Below are 14,732 nucleotides of genomic sequence, written 5' to 3'. Positions count from 1 at the left end.
TTTCCCTTGACTTAGGCATGCTGTTTGTATTTGAGTAGTTCGCTGGATGTCCTGGCCTATTTCATGGTGTTCACAATACGTTCCATTGTTCTGAGTAGAAAGGACGTAAGGCTTATAGGTCTTAGGTCTTTGGTGTCGCATAACATGCCTTGCCGGGCTTGGGTATTATAATACCACCCTTGCCCCCTACCAGGCTTTCGGAATATAAGCAAGTCCCAGGCACGCTGTGAAAATATTGGCCTGGTGGGCCTCCAGATAGTCTGCCTCTTTCTTTAGTAACGCCGCAAAATACGAAATCAGGTCCGGGTGACTTAAATGGTTTGAAGCTCCTCAAGGATTCCTGCACCATAAACTCCGTAATTATAAATCTTCGATCAACACCTTTATGTCAAGATTCTGGTGTCTCCGTGAGTCCCTACGTATAATGTGGAACATGGGTTTTCATCAAAAGCCTCAACATTTCTTCCATTGTCTCTGCTCTCACTCCCATGTCGACTACTAAAGTTTCAGTTTAGACATGGGTTTTTGAGAGAAACTTTTTTATTTTGGCGCATCATAAACGCTATCGACCTGTTCGCAAAAAATCTTCCAGGAGGCACGTTTTGGCGCTCTTGTTATCTTATTGTTTCAATGAACTGTGCTATATATATAAATCTGTTGACATTTTCGTCAATGTCTTCTAAACAATCTAAATGATCTTGCCCAAGTCTTCTTCTGAGTTATTCCGGAAGCTTATCGGATTCGGTGCTGGCCATGCTATTCTAAACCTAATGTGACGATGGTCAGAGGATGGAGACACTCGGATCCAGAACCTCATCGATTAAATTTTCCAAACATATCGTCACATCAAATACCTCCTCCCTAATCCTATTAACAAAGGTAGAGGTGTTACCAATATTAAGTGTTATTAGGTCTGCCGGGGCCAAGCCCTGGCAGAGTTTTTTAATACTAACGAACTCTCTCACCCACGAAATGTGGTGAGAGTTCGCACCGCACCCTAATAATACCACTTTTCCTATCTGTCTTTGTTTCCCCTACAGCCATTGCAGCTGCGACGTAGTGGCTGTGTCAGAGAGTCGAAAGGATCCCTATTATTTAGACTGCATTGACTTTCCTGTCACTGCATTGCCTGATGTCATCGTATAAGTTTCTTTGCCTATCCTTGTCTTCCTAATCTTTATAAAGGCGATAATGGTTCCATCGTCGGGTCCCTGTTCGTTAGGTTATATTGAGTTTCCATTCCCTGTACGGCCCGATGTTTCAATATTGGGATCTTTGCCTATCTTAGTCTTCCAAATCTTAAGTAAATGGGCTTCTTGGGAGTTGGTGATGGCACCATCGTTGACTCCCTTTTCGTTAGGCTGCATTGAGACTCCTATAGCTGCTCTGCCTAATGTTTCAATATTAGGATCTTAACCTATTCTAGTCTTCGGAATCTTGAAGTCGTCGGGTCCCTGTGTGTTAGGCTGTGTTGGGTCTCTCGCCACTGCACTGCCTGACGTTTTAGTATTAGGATCTTTGCTTATCCTAGTTTTTCCAATATTGAGAGAGGCGGTGATTGTTTCGTCTTCGCCCCCCCTGTACGTTGGGCGGTGTTGAGTCACCTGCGTAAAGATGTCCCCTCCATACTCACAGCTCATTTGTATGGGTGGACCCTTTACACATGTTCGAAAATCCGATCGTAAACCAGATCCTTTACTTGGGACCGATGATCTGACCGACGATATTGATGACTGCATTAGTAAGCTCATCTTTGTTGTGCTTCCTTGCCACTCTGGCGTAAGAGGGCGGATCCTTATTATTCTCCGCGACCATCTTTCGCTTCTGTGATGGCTGTGGCCTCCTTTTGGAAGTCACAGTCCTCCATGGAGACTAGGGGGCCGTGCACGCTTCCTTCGTGCCTGTTCCGACTTTGTCTACCTACACATGATACTGTTTGGGGTCGCCATTGAGGGATGGTTTTTCCAGAGTACTTGAAAGCGGGGAGCTCTTTTTCTTCTTCAGCATTTTAGAAGTGTTTTGCTCTTCGAGAGATTTGATTCTTTTTCGAGATTCCATAGAAGTGCTTGGAATGACAGTTATATCCCTTCCAGCATCCTGCAGTTTCCCCCGACTGCGCTGCCGGTACATACTCCTCTGTCTCCTTCGTCGTGCCTCGAATCGCTTTCTCGGTCTGCTTGTGAGCTTAGCAATGCCATTGCTCACTTCTGCCGTCATCCCGCTGCCTCATCTCACGATTCTGCTGCGATGACTGTTTCATTGACACCGTCGCTGTCTGAGTCCGAGTCGGAAACACCACCTTTACCCTTTATCCGTCTCTTCCTCATTAATTAGTCTGACGTCTAGTTGCGCGCTTGAAGCATTACTCTCGACTACAAGGGCCAAGGCACCCAAACCTATAGGAGAGGAGAACAACACCACCGAAAAGGCTTTAAAATTTTTCGTAATAGATTGTACCTATTTCGAGATATGGATATTTTTTCTTTGGGGTGCGAAATAAAAACACTTCCGCTCCGCTCAACAGTTATAACGCTCAAACATAAAATGTAACATTTATTAACATAATCATCATTTGAATCTTAACATGGAAACATAACAAAACGGTAAAACGTTAAACACTAACCGTTGGAATTCTATTTTGTTTTCGGAATAGTCGCGGAAACTATTGTATTAATTGTTCATCTAGCGGAATTTGACAGCAATTATATGTTTTTGGTTCCATACCAAAATACTTTTTTATCTGCACTTATTATTTTGTGAAGCTGAACAGAATACTCAGTTTAACCCAGACTTGTATATAACGTTAAACACTAACCATTGGAATTCTATTTTGTTTTCGGAATAGTCGCGGAAACTATTGTATTAATTGTTCATCTAGCGGAATTTGACAGCAATTATATGTTTTTGGTTCCATACCAAAATACTTTTTTATCTGCTCTTATTATTTTGTGAAGCTGAACAGAATACTCAGTTTAACCCAGAGTCAATTACTCAGATAACCGTTATTACGAACGGAAACACCAAAAACAACGGTGCCAAACTTTGGCTGATACGTTACATTTAGCGCCAGCCTAATAGAGCTCTCATGGTTGGATTAACAAGGTTGTCTCATTTGCCCAACAACAACGAAAGCAAATATACAACTCTGTGGTGATGGCTGCCAATGATGATGGCCACTAGGCTGTCAAATTTCTGGACACTTCCTAATTGACAAATGTGAATTAAAAAGGTGGTCTCACGCGAACAGCTGTTAACAGCAGGCCAGGTTAGACGGTATTAAGATATCAGATTTTTGCTTGCATTCTCTTTGTCATCATCTGCTTTCTCGCATATTCTCTGCCCATGTACGCACACGTATACACACACGCACACCAATTTCTTTGCGTGTGTTGGCAAAACGTCGATCAGCTTGATGGCAAAATGGCGGATAGCATTTTGCAAATGAGACCCTTTAATTGTTTCGCCATGCTAATTGAGCCATGTAGCAGCCACAAGATGAAAAGACTTATGATTAAAAAGTGTAAATTATAAGTAAAGACAATTTAAATGTGAAAAAAGAACAAAATGTGAAGAAAAATTTAATCCAATCCAAGCATTTGACATTCTAGTGGGATTTAGAAACCACTCTGGAGAACAATTCCATCCGCTGGGCAAGTGAGCAAACCTTCTTAGTTCAACCATGAGAGCTCTGTTAGGGATATTTCAATTCGTCCACAACAACACCAACAATGGGAGTACACCCTTCATCCCATACGTAATTTGGGGTGACCCTACACTCAAATAAACGTTGCCTATAATTGTAGTTAATGTCCCTCACAGATACAAAAATGAAAAATAACGGAATGGATTTAAAAATAAATAAGTTATGAATAAATTAAAGGCAACATAACTAAATTAAAAAAGAACACTTATACATACATAATGAAATAACTACAACAACACAACTTAACCTAGTAAAAATTTTTCTGATTTTTACGCGGAACGCGGACACTCCACAACAGTAACAATACTTCACCACTTTGTAATCTTCTAGTAGCTCGACGTTCCCTACACTTTTTACACCCAAGAAAAACAGTCTAGATTTCTCGTCTCGCAAATATGTATCGTCATTTACTTTCCTGCATTTGTTTATTCTTCTTCTGGCTTTCCAACTGACCCTTAAACCCCGTTTACACTGCTCTTTAAATCCGGATTTAATAGCTCGATCATCTGTTTTTGCCTTTATAAAATCAGCTGACCAGAGCTTTAAACCCGGATTAATAGATAAATAAAAACTTGAAACCCCATGCAACAAAGAGAACTTCTAATTTAACGTTTGGAGCTCCTAGAAGCTCGTATTCTTGTCCAAATTACGCTTAAAGCCTAGTACTGATTCACGATACAATTAAGAGGTAGCACAACAACGAAAATCTACCCCCAACGAAACTACGTTGAGGATAAATGCCGTAAATTGAAATGAAACAATTAAAGGTGGTCTCATTTGTACAACAACCACAATTCGCCATCAAGCTGATCGACGTTTTGCAACGTGTGCATACATAAGCAGAGAATATGCGAGAAAGAAGATAACAACAAAGAGAATCGAAACAAAAATCTCACATCTTAACACTGTCAAATCTGGCCGGCTGTTAACAGCTGCTCGCGTGAGACCACCTTATTAAATCCGCCTTGTGTTTCAAGCGTCAAAATTGAACATTTTTAACTTTTCCGCGTTGCTTTTGTGAGTTACATACCATGCGTCTTTTTCTGCACACGAATTTCTGAAAATCAGCTTATTTATGTCATTTCTACTCTTAATTTCAATAAAAATTGGCATTGATGTGGTTTAATATGATGTTAATAAAAGAATTTCTCTAATTTACGGACTGCAAAACAATTTTAAAAAGTTATCATATTCAAATCATATCTTTATTTAATTGGTTTTTATATTATTTTGCCATTCACAATAGAGGATTTCCTGCCTTCTTCGAGAATACTCTGAATTGTGAAAATTGATTTTATTTGCAGTGTTGCATTTTTATACGAAAGTAGTCGCACTCGGTTCAAAATGAGTTTTTTTCATATTTCAAAGTTGGCTGCATTTTTCCTTTTTGATTCGTTGTTGGGAAGAAAAGGTTCGTAATAAAATGTGGCTAATGAATTTTCATTTAAATAAGGAGAAATAAGTGGGATTTTCTCGGTGAAGGAATAAAGTGAACCGTAATGTGGATAAGATGATTAGAAAATGTTATGAATGCCATTTATGTTAAAAAATTATGGAAACTGAACCGCCGGGTAAACACGTGGTGTATTCTCTTTGAAGTTTTCTATTTGTGTGGTTAAATTGGAGCTTGTTTAATGCTTTTATTTATAATTTTGGAATATATCTATAAATTTGGAATAACTTATTTCTGTTTTTTTTTTTATAGACTAAACAACAAAAATGGGTAAGGGAAACAATATGATTCCAAATGCTCACTTCCACAAGTGGTGGCAGCGCCATGTTAAAACCTGGTTCAACCAACCCGCCCGCAAAATTCGAAGACGCCAAAATCGTATTAAGAAAGCAAAGGCTGTCTTCCCCCGTCCCGCAGCTGGCCCTCTTCGCCCAGTTGTCAGATGTCCAACTATCCGCTATCACACTAAGTTGCGTGCTGGTCGTGGATTTACTTTGGAAGAACTGAAGGTAGGTAAACAATGATTGATGAGAATACACTGCAATTTGATTAACTCTGTTTTTATTTAAAGGGAGCTGGTATTGCTGCTGGTTTCGCAAAAACTATTGGTATTGCAGTCGACCGTAGGCGTAAAAATAAATCTATTGAATCCCGTCAACGTAATATTCAACGTCTAAAGGAATACAAGAGCAAATTGATTCTGTTCCCCATTAATGAGAAGAAAATTCGCAAAGGAGAATCTTCCGTTGAAGAATGTAAATTGGCTACCCAGCTTAAGGGAGAAGTTATGCCTATTAAGAAAGAGAAGCCCACTGTTGAATTCCGTGAGGTTACCAAGGATGAGAAGAAATTCAAGGCATTCGCTACTTTGCGTAAGGCTCGTTCCGATGCTCGTCTTGTTGGCATTCGCGCTAAACAAGCACGCGAAAATGCTGAGAATGAAGACCCTAGCAAAAAGAAATAAACACCTTATACTTTTTATAAAGACTAGTTTTTAATAAAAATGGGTCTTCTGGTTTTCCAAGAACAACAATTTTTGTTTTCAATCCTGTTGAAATTCCTATTTTTTTTATAGAGCCCTCAACTGCTCTATTGTACGAGGCATTCCTGAGTTTAATCCCCCTTATCCCGGTCGTAGACGAAATTATTTACAAAATATTATGGGTGTTAACGAAAATCTATCTACATTTTTGATATTACAAGTCGAATTCGACTTAAATCTGATGAAAACGAAGTTAATTGCATTCTAAACTACATCGCACCTGTTTGTCGAATGAGTATGGAACCTTTTTTATAATTTTTTTTATTCACAACAATCAGGCTATTCTGAATAACAACTCCATGGGAGTATTTTTGAAGGGGAGTTTAATTGTTTTTATAAAAAAATGGCACAATTTCTTACTATTTACGAACAATTTAAAATATGCGGAGATTATTTTTCACTTTTTCAACAAAATCAAGTACAAATTTTGTTAGGTTCTCCCGGTTTAAATGTCATGTACCCACCATAAAAGATTTGCATACGTTTTTCAGTTTTATTTACAAAAGATCATTCTAGAATTGATATATGAATATAGGTAAGTGTACAAGTAGTCGGCAGTTTAAGGATCTTGTCTTTATCAATTCATCCTCCTTCAGGGAGGCATGAAGGAATAGTTGGCAGCATTTTCCAATGTTCGGCATGAAATGTTCCTAAAGTCGGCATATAGTATTTTTGTAAAGAAAACATTAATTATTAAAGAAAATTACTAAAGCATTTATTTTAAAACAGGTTTTTATTTAATTAACTCACATACTGAACAAGAATAAACAAAAAATAAATTAAAATCTCGCCCGAGCCAAAAATTAGATATCCAAAACCATAGGCACATTTCACATCTGGAGATCGGTATAGATAAAATCTATATTCAACTAAGATTTAGTGTGAGCCGTATTAAAAAAGGATGTAGAATAGTCAATATTTCCCAACTATACGAATTTCAGGGAAATCGATTAAAAAATAAGCCGTTTATTTGAAGCCTCGAAGCTTAATCGAGAGGCATATCTTTATAGAAGGTTTATCCAAATACGGTACGATGTGGATTTCAAACCTCTCTCTCTACAACGCATTCATTAAAAATTTTGCGAAATGGACTAAAAAATTCGCCTTTTATATGCTCAAAACCTTTAATGGTACCTTATATGGCAGCTTTATCAAGCTATGATACAATATAGACCATTTTCGAATAAAAGGATATCTAATATAACACATTTTTGAAAATTTCGAACAAATTGTGTAAAAAAATTCCTTTTGTGAGCTGAACACAGACGGTAAACAAGGTGATCGCTTATAAAGGAGTTGTATAAAGATGTTTTTCGAAAATAGGATTCCATAATCAAAATGAACACCAAACTGGCTAAAAAATAATCTGTAAAAATTTTTCAGCTTATAATTTTAAGATTATATCAGTTAAGTGAAATTTAGTTGTTATTATTATTTAATAGCCTACATCGGACAATATATTTATATATCTTTCTTATAAATCGATCTGTCATTCGATTTCTGAAGTGCGCAGAAGAACCATTTTCCACTCGGCACTCAAATGCCGACAACTGGAAAATCCACTTTAAATGGTCCCTAAAGGCGGGATCAAAAAAAAAAACAATACAACAAAATATTTTTTTTTTTTTAATTTCTTTGACTAAAATGTTCGAGGATAGTATTGACGTTTATTGACCATTTTTTTAATATAAAGTTTTACATATGCTTAGTTATTTGAGTTTAAAAATAAATGTGGTACATGCCGAACTTAGGAGCACTTACCCTAAATATGTATCAAAATATGTGGTTCATATTCTAATATTCTTAGACCCATATGGCGCATTTATGACGACAAAGGAGAAGCAACCCTCTATACTACAAGCTAAAGTAGTTATGCCTAAGAACGATCCGGTAGATTCAGTCACTTGACTCCTTCTGGCAAGGGAAAACGACAACATGCAGGGTTTGTGCCCCGCATGCAACCAGGGACTACACGACACAATCTATTTATCTGTCCACCAGACCGCTCTGGAAGCATATCATTTTAGCCAACGATTGTTAGATGCAGACGGAAAGTTGTCACAAGCCGTCCCAACAATAAAGGAAAGCAGAAGCCTCCCGGAAATGTTGATTAGATCTTCAAGTTCTTTTTTCATAAAAATAGGCCTTTAGATAAAGCACCGCATCAGGCACACCACCACATCATTCATGGCGACGAAGAAGAAGCAAACCTCTCTACTCTATACTACTCACTAAAGTAGTTCTGCCCAAGAGCGATCCGGTAGATTGAGCCACTTGACTCCTTTTGACAAGGGAAAACGTTAACGTGCAGGATGTGTGCCCCCATGCAACCAAGGACAACACGACACTATTTATTTACGTGTCAACGAGACCACTCTGGAAGCATATCATTTTAGCCAAAGATCGTTGGATGAAGACGGAAAGTTGTTATTACAACACAGAAATATCGTGACAAGCTGTAGGCCATAACTATTAGCATCACACAGGCTGGAACTTTAAGTTCCAATCTGTGTGGTGTTCCTCGTTATCACGAGAAGGTTAGCTGGGAGCTATCGGGTTCGTCCACAGCTTGTGGATAGTGGAATGCTCCATACCACGTAGTAGCTGCAACTGCAGTCGCGGACAATCAGCGGTATCGAGTGGAGAGTCTCAGTGAGAGGCCGGGTGGCACTGGCTCTTGCTTAAATACTGTGTACCTATAGTGTTCGATACGACAAGGCGAGATATTGGCGCATTAAAATAACCAATGGTCATCATGTTCCCACGGCGAAAGGTCGATAAGACCGGAACGAGCTTGCTCGGCTACAAGAGCTTGACGAGGATCGCCGCATCCACATGCAAATGTGGCTACAACAACAACAACAACAACAACAAAAGGTAAAACAAACGTTTTAAAAGGAACACTAAACATATTTTTAAACTTGTAGACAACTTTTATGGCTTCTTTTTGCTTATTTCATTTAATGTTATTTTTTTCAATAAAGTCAAATGTTTAGCCAGTCAAATGTTTAGCCAAAGTAAAACAGCTTAAGCATGCAAATGTGGCTATAACACCAACAAAAATTACAAAACGTGAAACAAGCATTATAAAAGGACAACTTTTACGATTATATTTTCATTTGATGTTTTTTTTTTCAAAAAATAATAGTCAAATGTTTAGCCAAAATAAACCAGCTGTTTTTGAAAATTCGAAATTCTCTCTCCAAAATTTTTCGTCTCCTCATTCGATCAGAATAGAAGGGTTTCATTCGACTGAGAAATTAATTTCGTGGAAGGGAGCTTTTAGAATTGGTCAGAATATTTTTCTATTATCAAACTGCCGAAATCGAATAAGTTGCAGAATACCATGAAATGTGAAACACGACTACGACTGCTGTCGCCCATGAACATTCCGCTAGGAAACAGGGGCAAACTTATCACATATCAATGTGCTATTTCACATATCAATAGCAAGCTGTAGGTGTTGGCCACTTTTGTCTCCTGAATCGGTCCGATCAATTTATTCTTCCGACTCATAAAATCCACAATCTCATCATTCTTGCCACGGAGACCGTTGCAGTTTAGTTGCAAAAATGATACACTTCCCGGTACTTGGGGCACGGATGCTGCTGTTGAGTGTATTGCCGCACGGGAGAGGTCGGGGGGGTCACCTAGTCCGACGACAAGGATGCAGAAGGCGACGACGACGACGCTTGTGACCTACTGCTGATCATACTCCCTTTGTGAAGTGAGGCCAGAGCAGACACCTCACCGACACCGGCCGATGATGGAGACGGTTCTGGCAAACCGAACAGAACCAGGGTCCGGGGTTCTTTTCAATCCCGGCACGGACCAGAAGCGTGGGTAGAAGGCACTCCGGGATGTGCCTCTCCCATGACGAAAAAGGCGAACACGTACACTGAGGCGGCAGCCCTTGTCGATGATGGGGTCCATCGGTTCAATCTGGTGCGTACTACCGGCTGCCATGGGATTGTGCAGAACCGTATTATGGTCAGGCAGTCTAAAACAGATCTCAGTCCCTGAGTTCTCAATGTAGACCCCCAGGCCCACTTTGTACTCTAGCTTTGATCCATCCGTGTAGCATGATCTTCCAGATGACAATACTAGGGTTCAGTCAATCCAAGAATGTGCCGCTGGCAGCAGTGCCTCGCATTCGACCTCAAGGTTCTTCTCAGGTATCCGATCGAAAACCTCTTCCCTACCTTTCAGGTTTATGATTTACTTGATGAACAAAATACAAACCCTTAGGTTGTGCGGCTCAATTGATCTCTTATTGGAAAAAAACTTATACTTTTGATTCTTCAAATAAAAGATGTTAAACACGCTGCACATCTGTAATTCAGTCTTTATTCAACGAACGTGACACAAAGTTGTAGGCGGCTTAATGTTTCAATTGTCCACAACTCTATACCTACTCATTTTAGTGCTGTACATAATTCTACTCGACTTTGTTCTTGTAAGTGATCGTAGTTGTGTCTGTGTTTCTAACCAGGTTGTTTGTCCCAGTATATCGGATCATGCGTTTATTTTCGTGTCCCTTAACGTTCCAGTCCTTAATGTTTTGCAGTTCTTTGAATATGTTGATTATAATGCTTTGAGTTGTGATGATTTGCAGGAAATTGTTTCGTCTACTGATTTTTTCGCTTTGTATTCCACTAGTGACGTTGATTTTCAATGTAATAGTTTTAGTAGCTGTCTTGGGTCTATCCATAATGCGTTTCCTATAAAAAAAGGGTGATAAGGGCTAGGAGTGAGGATTGGTTTAGCAATCCCCTCATTTCATATCATCTATCGCTTCGAGATTTGGCTTTTAAATCTTTCTTGGAGAATAGATCCAATGTTAAGTGGCGAATTTATTGTAGAGCCAGGAATAAAGCCAAATCTGTTATAAGAAAGGTTAGAAGGGAAGCGAATGTACTGCAGTTTGAGGGCAATAAAAGCACAAAGCAGTTATGGTCGTTGTTAAAATCCAATGGACTTGGCAGTTGCAAGTCGTATGATTGTGATTTGAATGTGGAGGATTTGAATACGACCTTTAATAAAAACCAATTGGACTCCCAAAGTAGTTCTCTCGGGGAGTATGACTATAGTGGTTTTGCTGTTCAACGTGTGGAGTTGTGGGAGTTGGAAAAGGCATTTTCTGTCTTTAAGTCCAATGCAGCAGGTGTAGATGGTTTCTCATTAAAATTTCTTAAGAAAGTCTATCCTCTTGTGTCTTGTCATCTGTTACAACTTGTAAATTCTATTTTGTTAACTTCTTCTTTTCCGTCCGATTGGAAATTAGCCAAATTAGCCCGTTGGGAAAAAACAGTCTTATCACGCTCTGAAGGAGTTCCGTCCGATTTCTATTTTACCTATTTGTTCTAAGATTGTCGAGCATGTTATTAAATGTCAAATGTCTGGCTATTTGGAAAGTAATCGTTTTATTTGTGATGCCCAGTGTGGATTTAGGCGAGGTACAAGTACAGCCTCATTGTTATTGGGTTTGACAGATTCTATCCGGTCAAACATGGGTGGATCACGATTTTGCGTGCTATTGTCTTTAGATTTGGAAAAGGCATTTGACAGAGTGGATTATGGCCTTCTTCTTAGTAAATTAAAGTCCGTTTATAAGTTTTCGACCAGTGCATGTACATTGTTATGCTCGTATCTTACAGGTAGGAGCCAGTTTGTTTGTGTTGATGGTAAATGTAGTAGTGTTCTTTCTGTAAGAAGCGGTGTTCCTCAGGGTTCAGTATAAGGTCCACTTCTTTTTGTGTTATTTGTCAATGATGTTTTTTCTCGTCTGGATTGTTGGTGCACTCCATTTGCATATGCTGATGACATCCAATTGCTTTTTAAGGGTGATAACCGATTTTTGAATGTTTTTCAGACGAAAATTAATTTTGCGATGGAGTCGTTACGTGAGTGGATGGCGGAGAATAGGTTCAGTGTTAACGCTTCCAAAACTAAAGCCCTTTTATCTTCGGGCTGTCACAATCATGTTAGTGTTAGATATAATAATGTAGATATTGAATTTGTGCAAAGCATTGATTGTCTTGGTGTTCAGCTGGATGACAGGCTTCAGTTTGATCGGCACGTTAGTTCCGTGGTGTCTAAGGTTAACTTTTCTTTAAGAAGCCTGTATACCACGAGTTTATATTTACCGCTCTTTGTGAGGGAGCGTTTGGCGCATGCATTAGTTTTGCCGGCCATTTTATATTGTCTGGAGGTGTACTCCAGTGCGTCGAAAGGGAGCATGCATCGTATTCAGGTCGCTTTTAACAATATGATTCGTTTTGTTTACGGTGTAGGTCGTCGTGTTCATATAACTCCCTATGTGTGTCGTTTTCTCGGTTGTGATTTCCCGTCGTATGTTAATTATCGTTTGCTTTTGTTACTTTTTAAGTTTTTGAAATGTCGGTCTCCAATTTTTCTTGTTAATGAATTTAATTATTGTCATTCTACCAGAACTAATCAGTTGGTTCTTCCGAGGGTAGATAACTTTTTGAGTAGTACTTTTTTTGTAAGGGTTGCACGTTTGTACAACTCCTTGCCTACGGATTTAAAGAATTTCAGTTTTTCAACAAGATCTTTATCAAATCGTCTTCGTCTACACTTTCAGCGCTTTTAATTTTTGTGTCAAATTGTCAACAACTTTAACGGATTGTTTTTATCGTGCGTATTATTGGTAATTTTTTTTTTTTTTTGATTTTAGTATTACTTATTTTTTTCCATTTTGTTTAAATCTTTTTTTGTTAAGTGATCTTTTTTAATTATTTTTTTTCAAGCTCTTTTGTTTATAATTCTTGATAATTTGTTTTCAAAGCCAAGAGTTTTATTGTGATTTTTTTTTGTATATTTTGGTTTAAGTATTACTTTTTTTATTATGCTTTAATTATTTTTTTAATTTATTACGTTGATCTTTTTTGAGTTGGATTTTTTTTAATCACTTACTGCTTATAATTTTTAGTAATTTGTTTTTCATTTGTTATTTAGTTTTATCTAGATTCAGAAAGTGTTAAATAGGTTAAAATGTTTTTTCCATTTTCTAAGTTTTTAAGTTTTTTTATTTTTGAGTAGTTTTTTAACTTATATTAGAAAAAGTACGAATTATGCATAGTGTGATTATTTATAGGCCTGATGGCTTTGCATTGCATGGAATGAAATAAATAAAAAATAAATAAAAAAAAGAAGGAACGTATAATGAACAGTAATTAAACAATTAACACAAAAAGAATGTCAGTAAAAAGCATAAATGCAATAACATAGAATAGTCAGATTAGACAACAGGTAGTTGCTACATAAAAGTTGCAATAGGGTCCAAATATTTCGGTGACTTTAGACTTAAATCTTTCACACAGTACTCTCGATATTTTCTTGTATGTCTTTTCCCCTTTTTTTGCGTACGGGACATAGTAAATGTTCCAGGTATGCGTTCTTCTAGCCAGATTGCGCAAACGAGCTGATGCATTCGCCTTAGTAGCCTGTCGCCTCCGGTCTTAAACATTTCAGCCGGCAACCCATCAGCGCCTGCTACTCAATTGTTTTTCAGCCAGGTTGATGCTACGTGGAACTCGTTCTGAATAGGTGGTACACATTCTACGAGTATATCATCATCAGGGAGTGGTTCTGGTATACCCATTGCCACTATGATCGGATACCAGCAACTGGGAACATATCCTCGGCACACTATTTGTATCCGTTACCGCCTGAAGCGTGGCTACCGTTTTGAATCTTCTTCATTTTTCGAAAGAAATGGCTTCAAGTTTTCCGTGTGAAGGGCTACTAACTCGACGCCCAACCCATCTTTGTATCATTCTACGCGCAAATACCTGGTTCAATACATTTAAAGGATAGGTACCCAGGTGACACCGCGGGGAGGTTTGTGTCCACATTTGAGATGAAGGAAAACCAAGATAAACCTGGATTGTGCCAAATTAAAACCAATCAGAACCGTTGTTTGGCTTCCCTTGTCACCCACGTAGACCCAATCACCATAAAATGAAATGGAAAGATCTTTCACAGTTGAATAAACATTAAGGGACCATTCAAAATACTGATATTAAATGACACTACAATTATGACCAACTTAACACTTAATTTTATTTCATGGCTACATCTTCTTGCAATTCATGATTGATTGCAACATTATTTATTATTTTTCATAAATAGATTTTAATAGTAAATAATAGTCAAAAGAACTCATTAGTCATAAAACTATTTAAAAAACTTTTTTTCTCTTTTTATACAATACCCCTTTACAACGAAAGTAAAATTGATACCATAGGTATTGGCAGTGAATTAACCGTGTTCTTGTGAAAACAATACCGTATGGTATGGCTTAAACACTTTACATCATACTTACTATGTATATCATAACTAGAGTTCGGATTTTTATGCCAAATCGAAATTTTGCCATATATTATTTGCCAAATACGGTGATATTCTGTTATTTAATTTAACTTTAAGAATTTTCAAGTCATTATATGTTTAGAAAATTTAATTTTACTACAAATAATCGTTGCATTTTCCATACAATAGATTCCAAACTG

General features: G+C 38.0%; 1 protein-coding gene across 1 annotated transcript; it reads left to right on the top strand.

The window, feature by feature from the left end:
- The first annotated feature begins 5,030 nt into the window (after positions 1-5,030).
- On the top strand, positions 5,031-6,189 carry LOC106088737 (large ribosomal subunit protein eL13). The gene is made up of 3 exons (XM_013254401.2): positions 5,031-5,114; positions 5,409-5,665; positions 5,728-6,189. Exons 2-3 carry the CDS (start codon positions 5,423-5,425, stop codon positions 6,118-6,120), a joined length of 636 nt encoding a protein of 211 aa, XP_013109855.1. The 5' UTR covers positions 5,031-5,114; positions 5,409-5,422; the 3' UTR covers positions 6,121-6,189.
- The last annotated feature ends 8,543 nt before the right edge of the window (positions 6,190-14,732 follow it).

The sequence above is a fragment of the Stomoxys calcitrans genome, chromosome 3 (genome assembly GCF_963082655.1).
Source record: "Stomoxys calcitrans chromosome 3, idStoCalc2.1, whole genome shotgun sequence".
Classification (NCBI taxonomy): domain Eukaryota; kingdom Metazoa; phylum Arthropoda; class Insecta; order Diptera; family Muscidae; genus Stomoxys; species Stomoxys calcitrans.
Note: the sequence above shows the minus strand (reverse complement) of the source record. Positions and strands in the feature narration are given on the sequence as shown.

What these genes read in the sequence shown, in the direction of transcription:
- LOC106088737 (XM_013254401.2), top strand. Translation starts at nt 5,423, where the DNA reads ATGGGTAAGGGAAACAATATGATTCCAAATGCTCACTTCCACAAGTGG. An exon ending in TTACTTTGGAAGAACTGAAG is followed by an intron (nt 5,666 to 5,727) that starts GTAGGTAAACAA and finishes TTTTATTTAAAG; the next exon opens with GGAGCTGGTATTGCTGCTGG.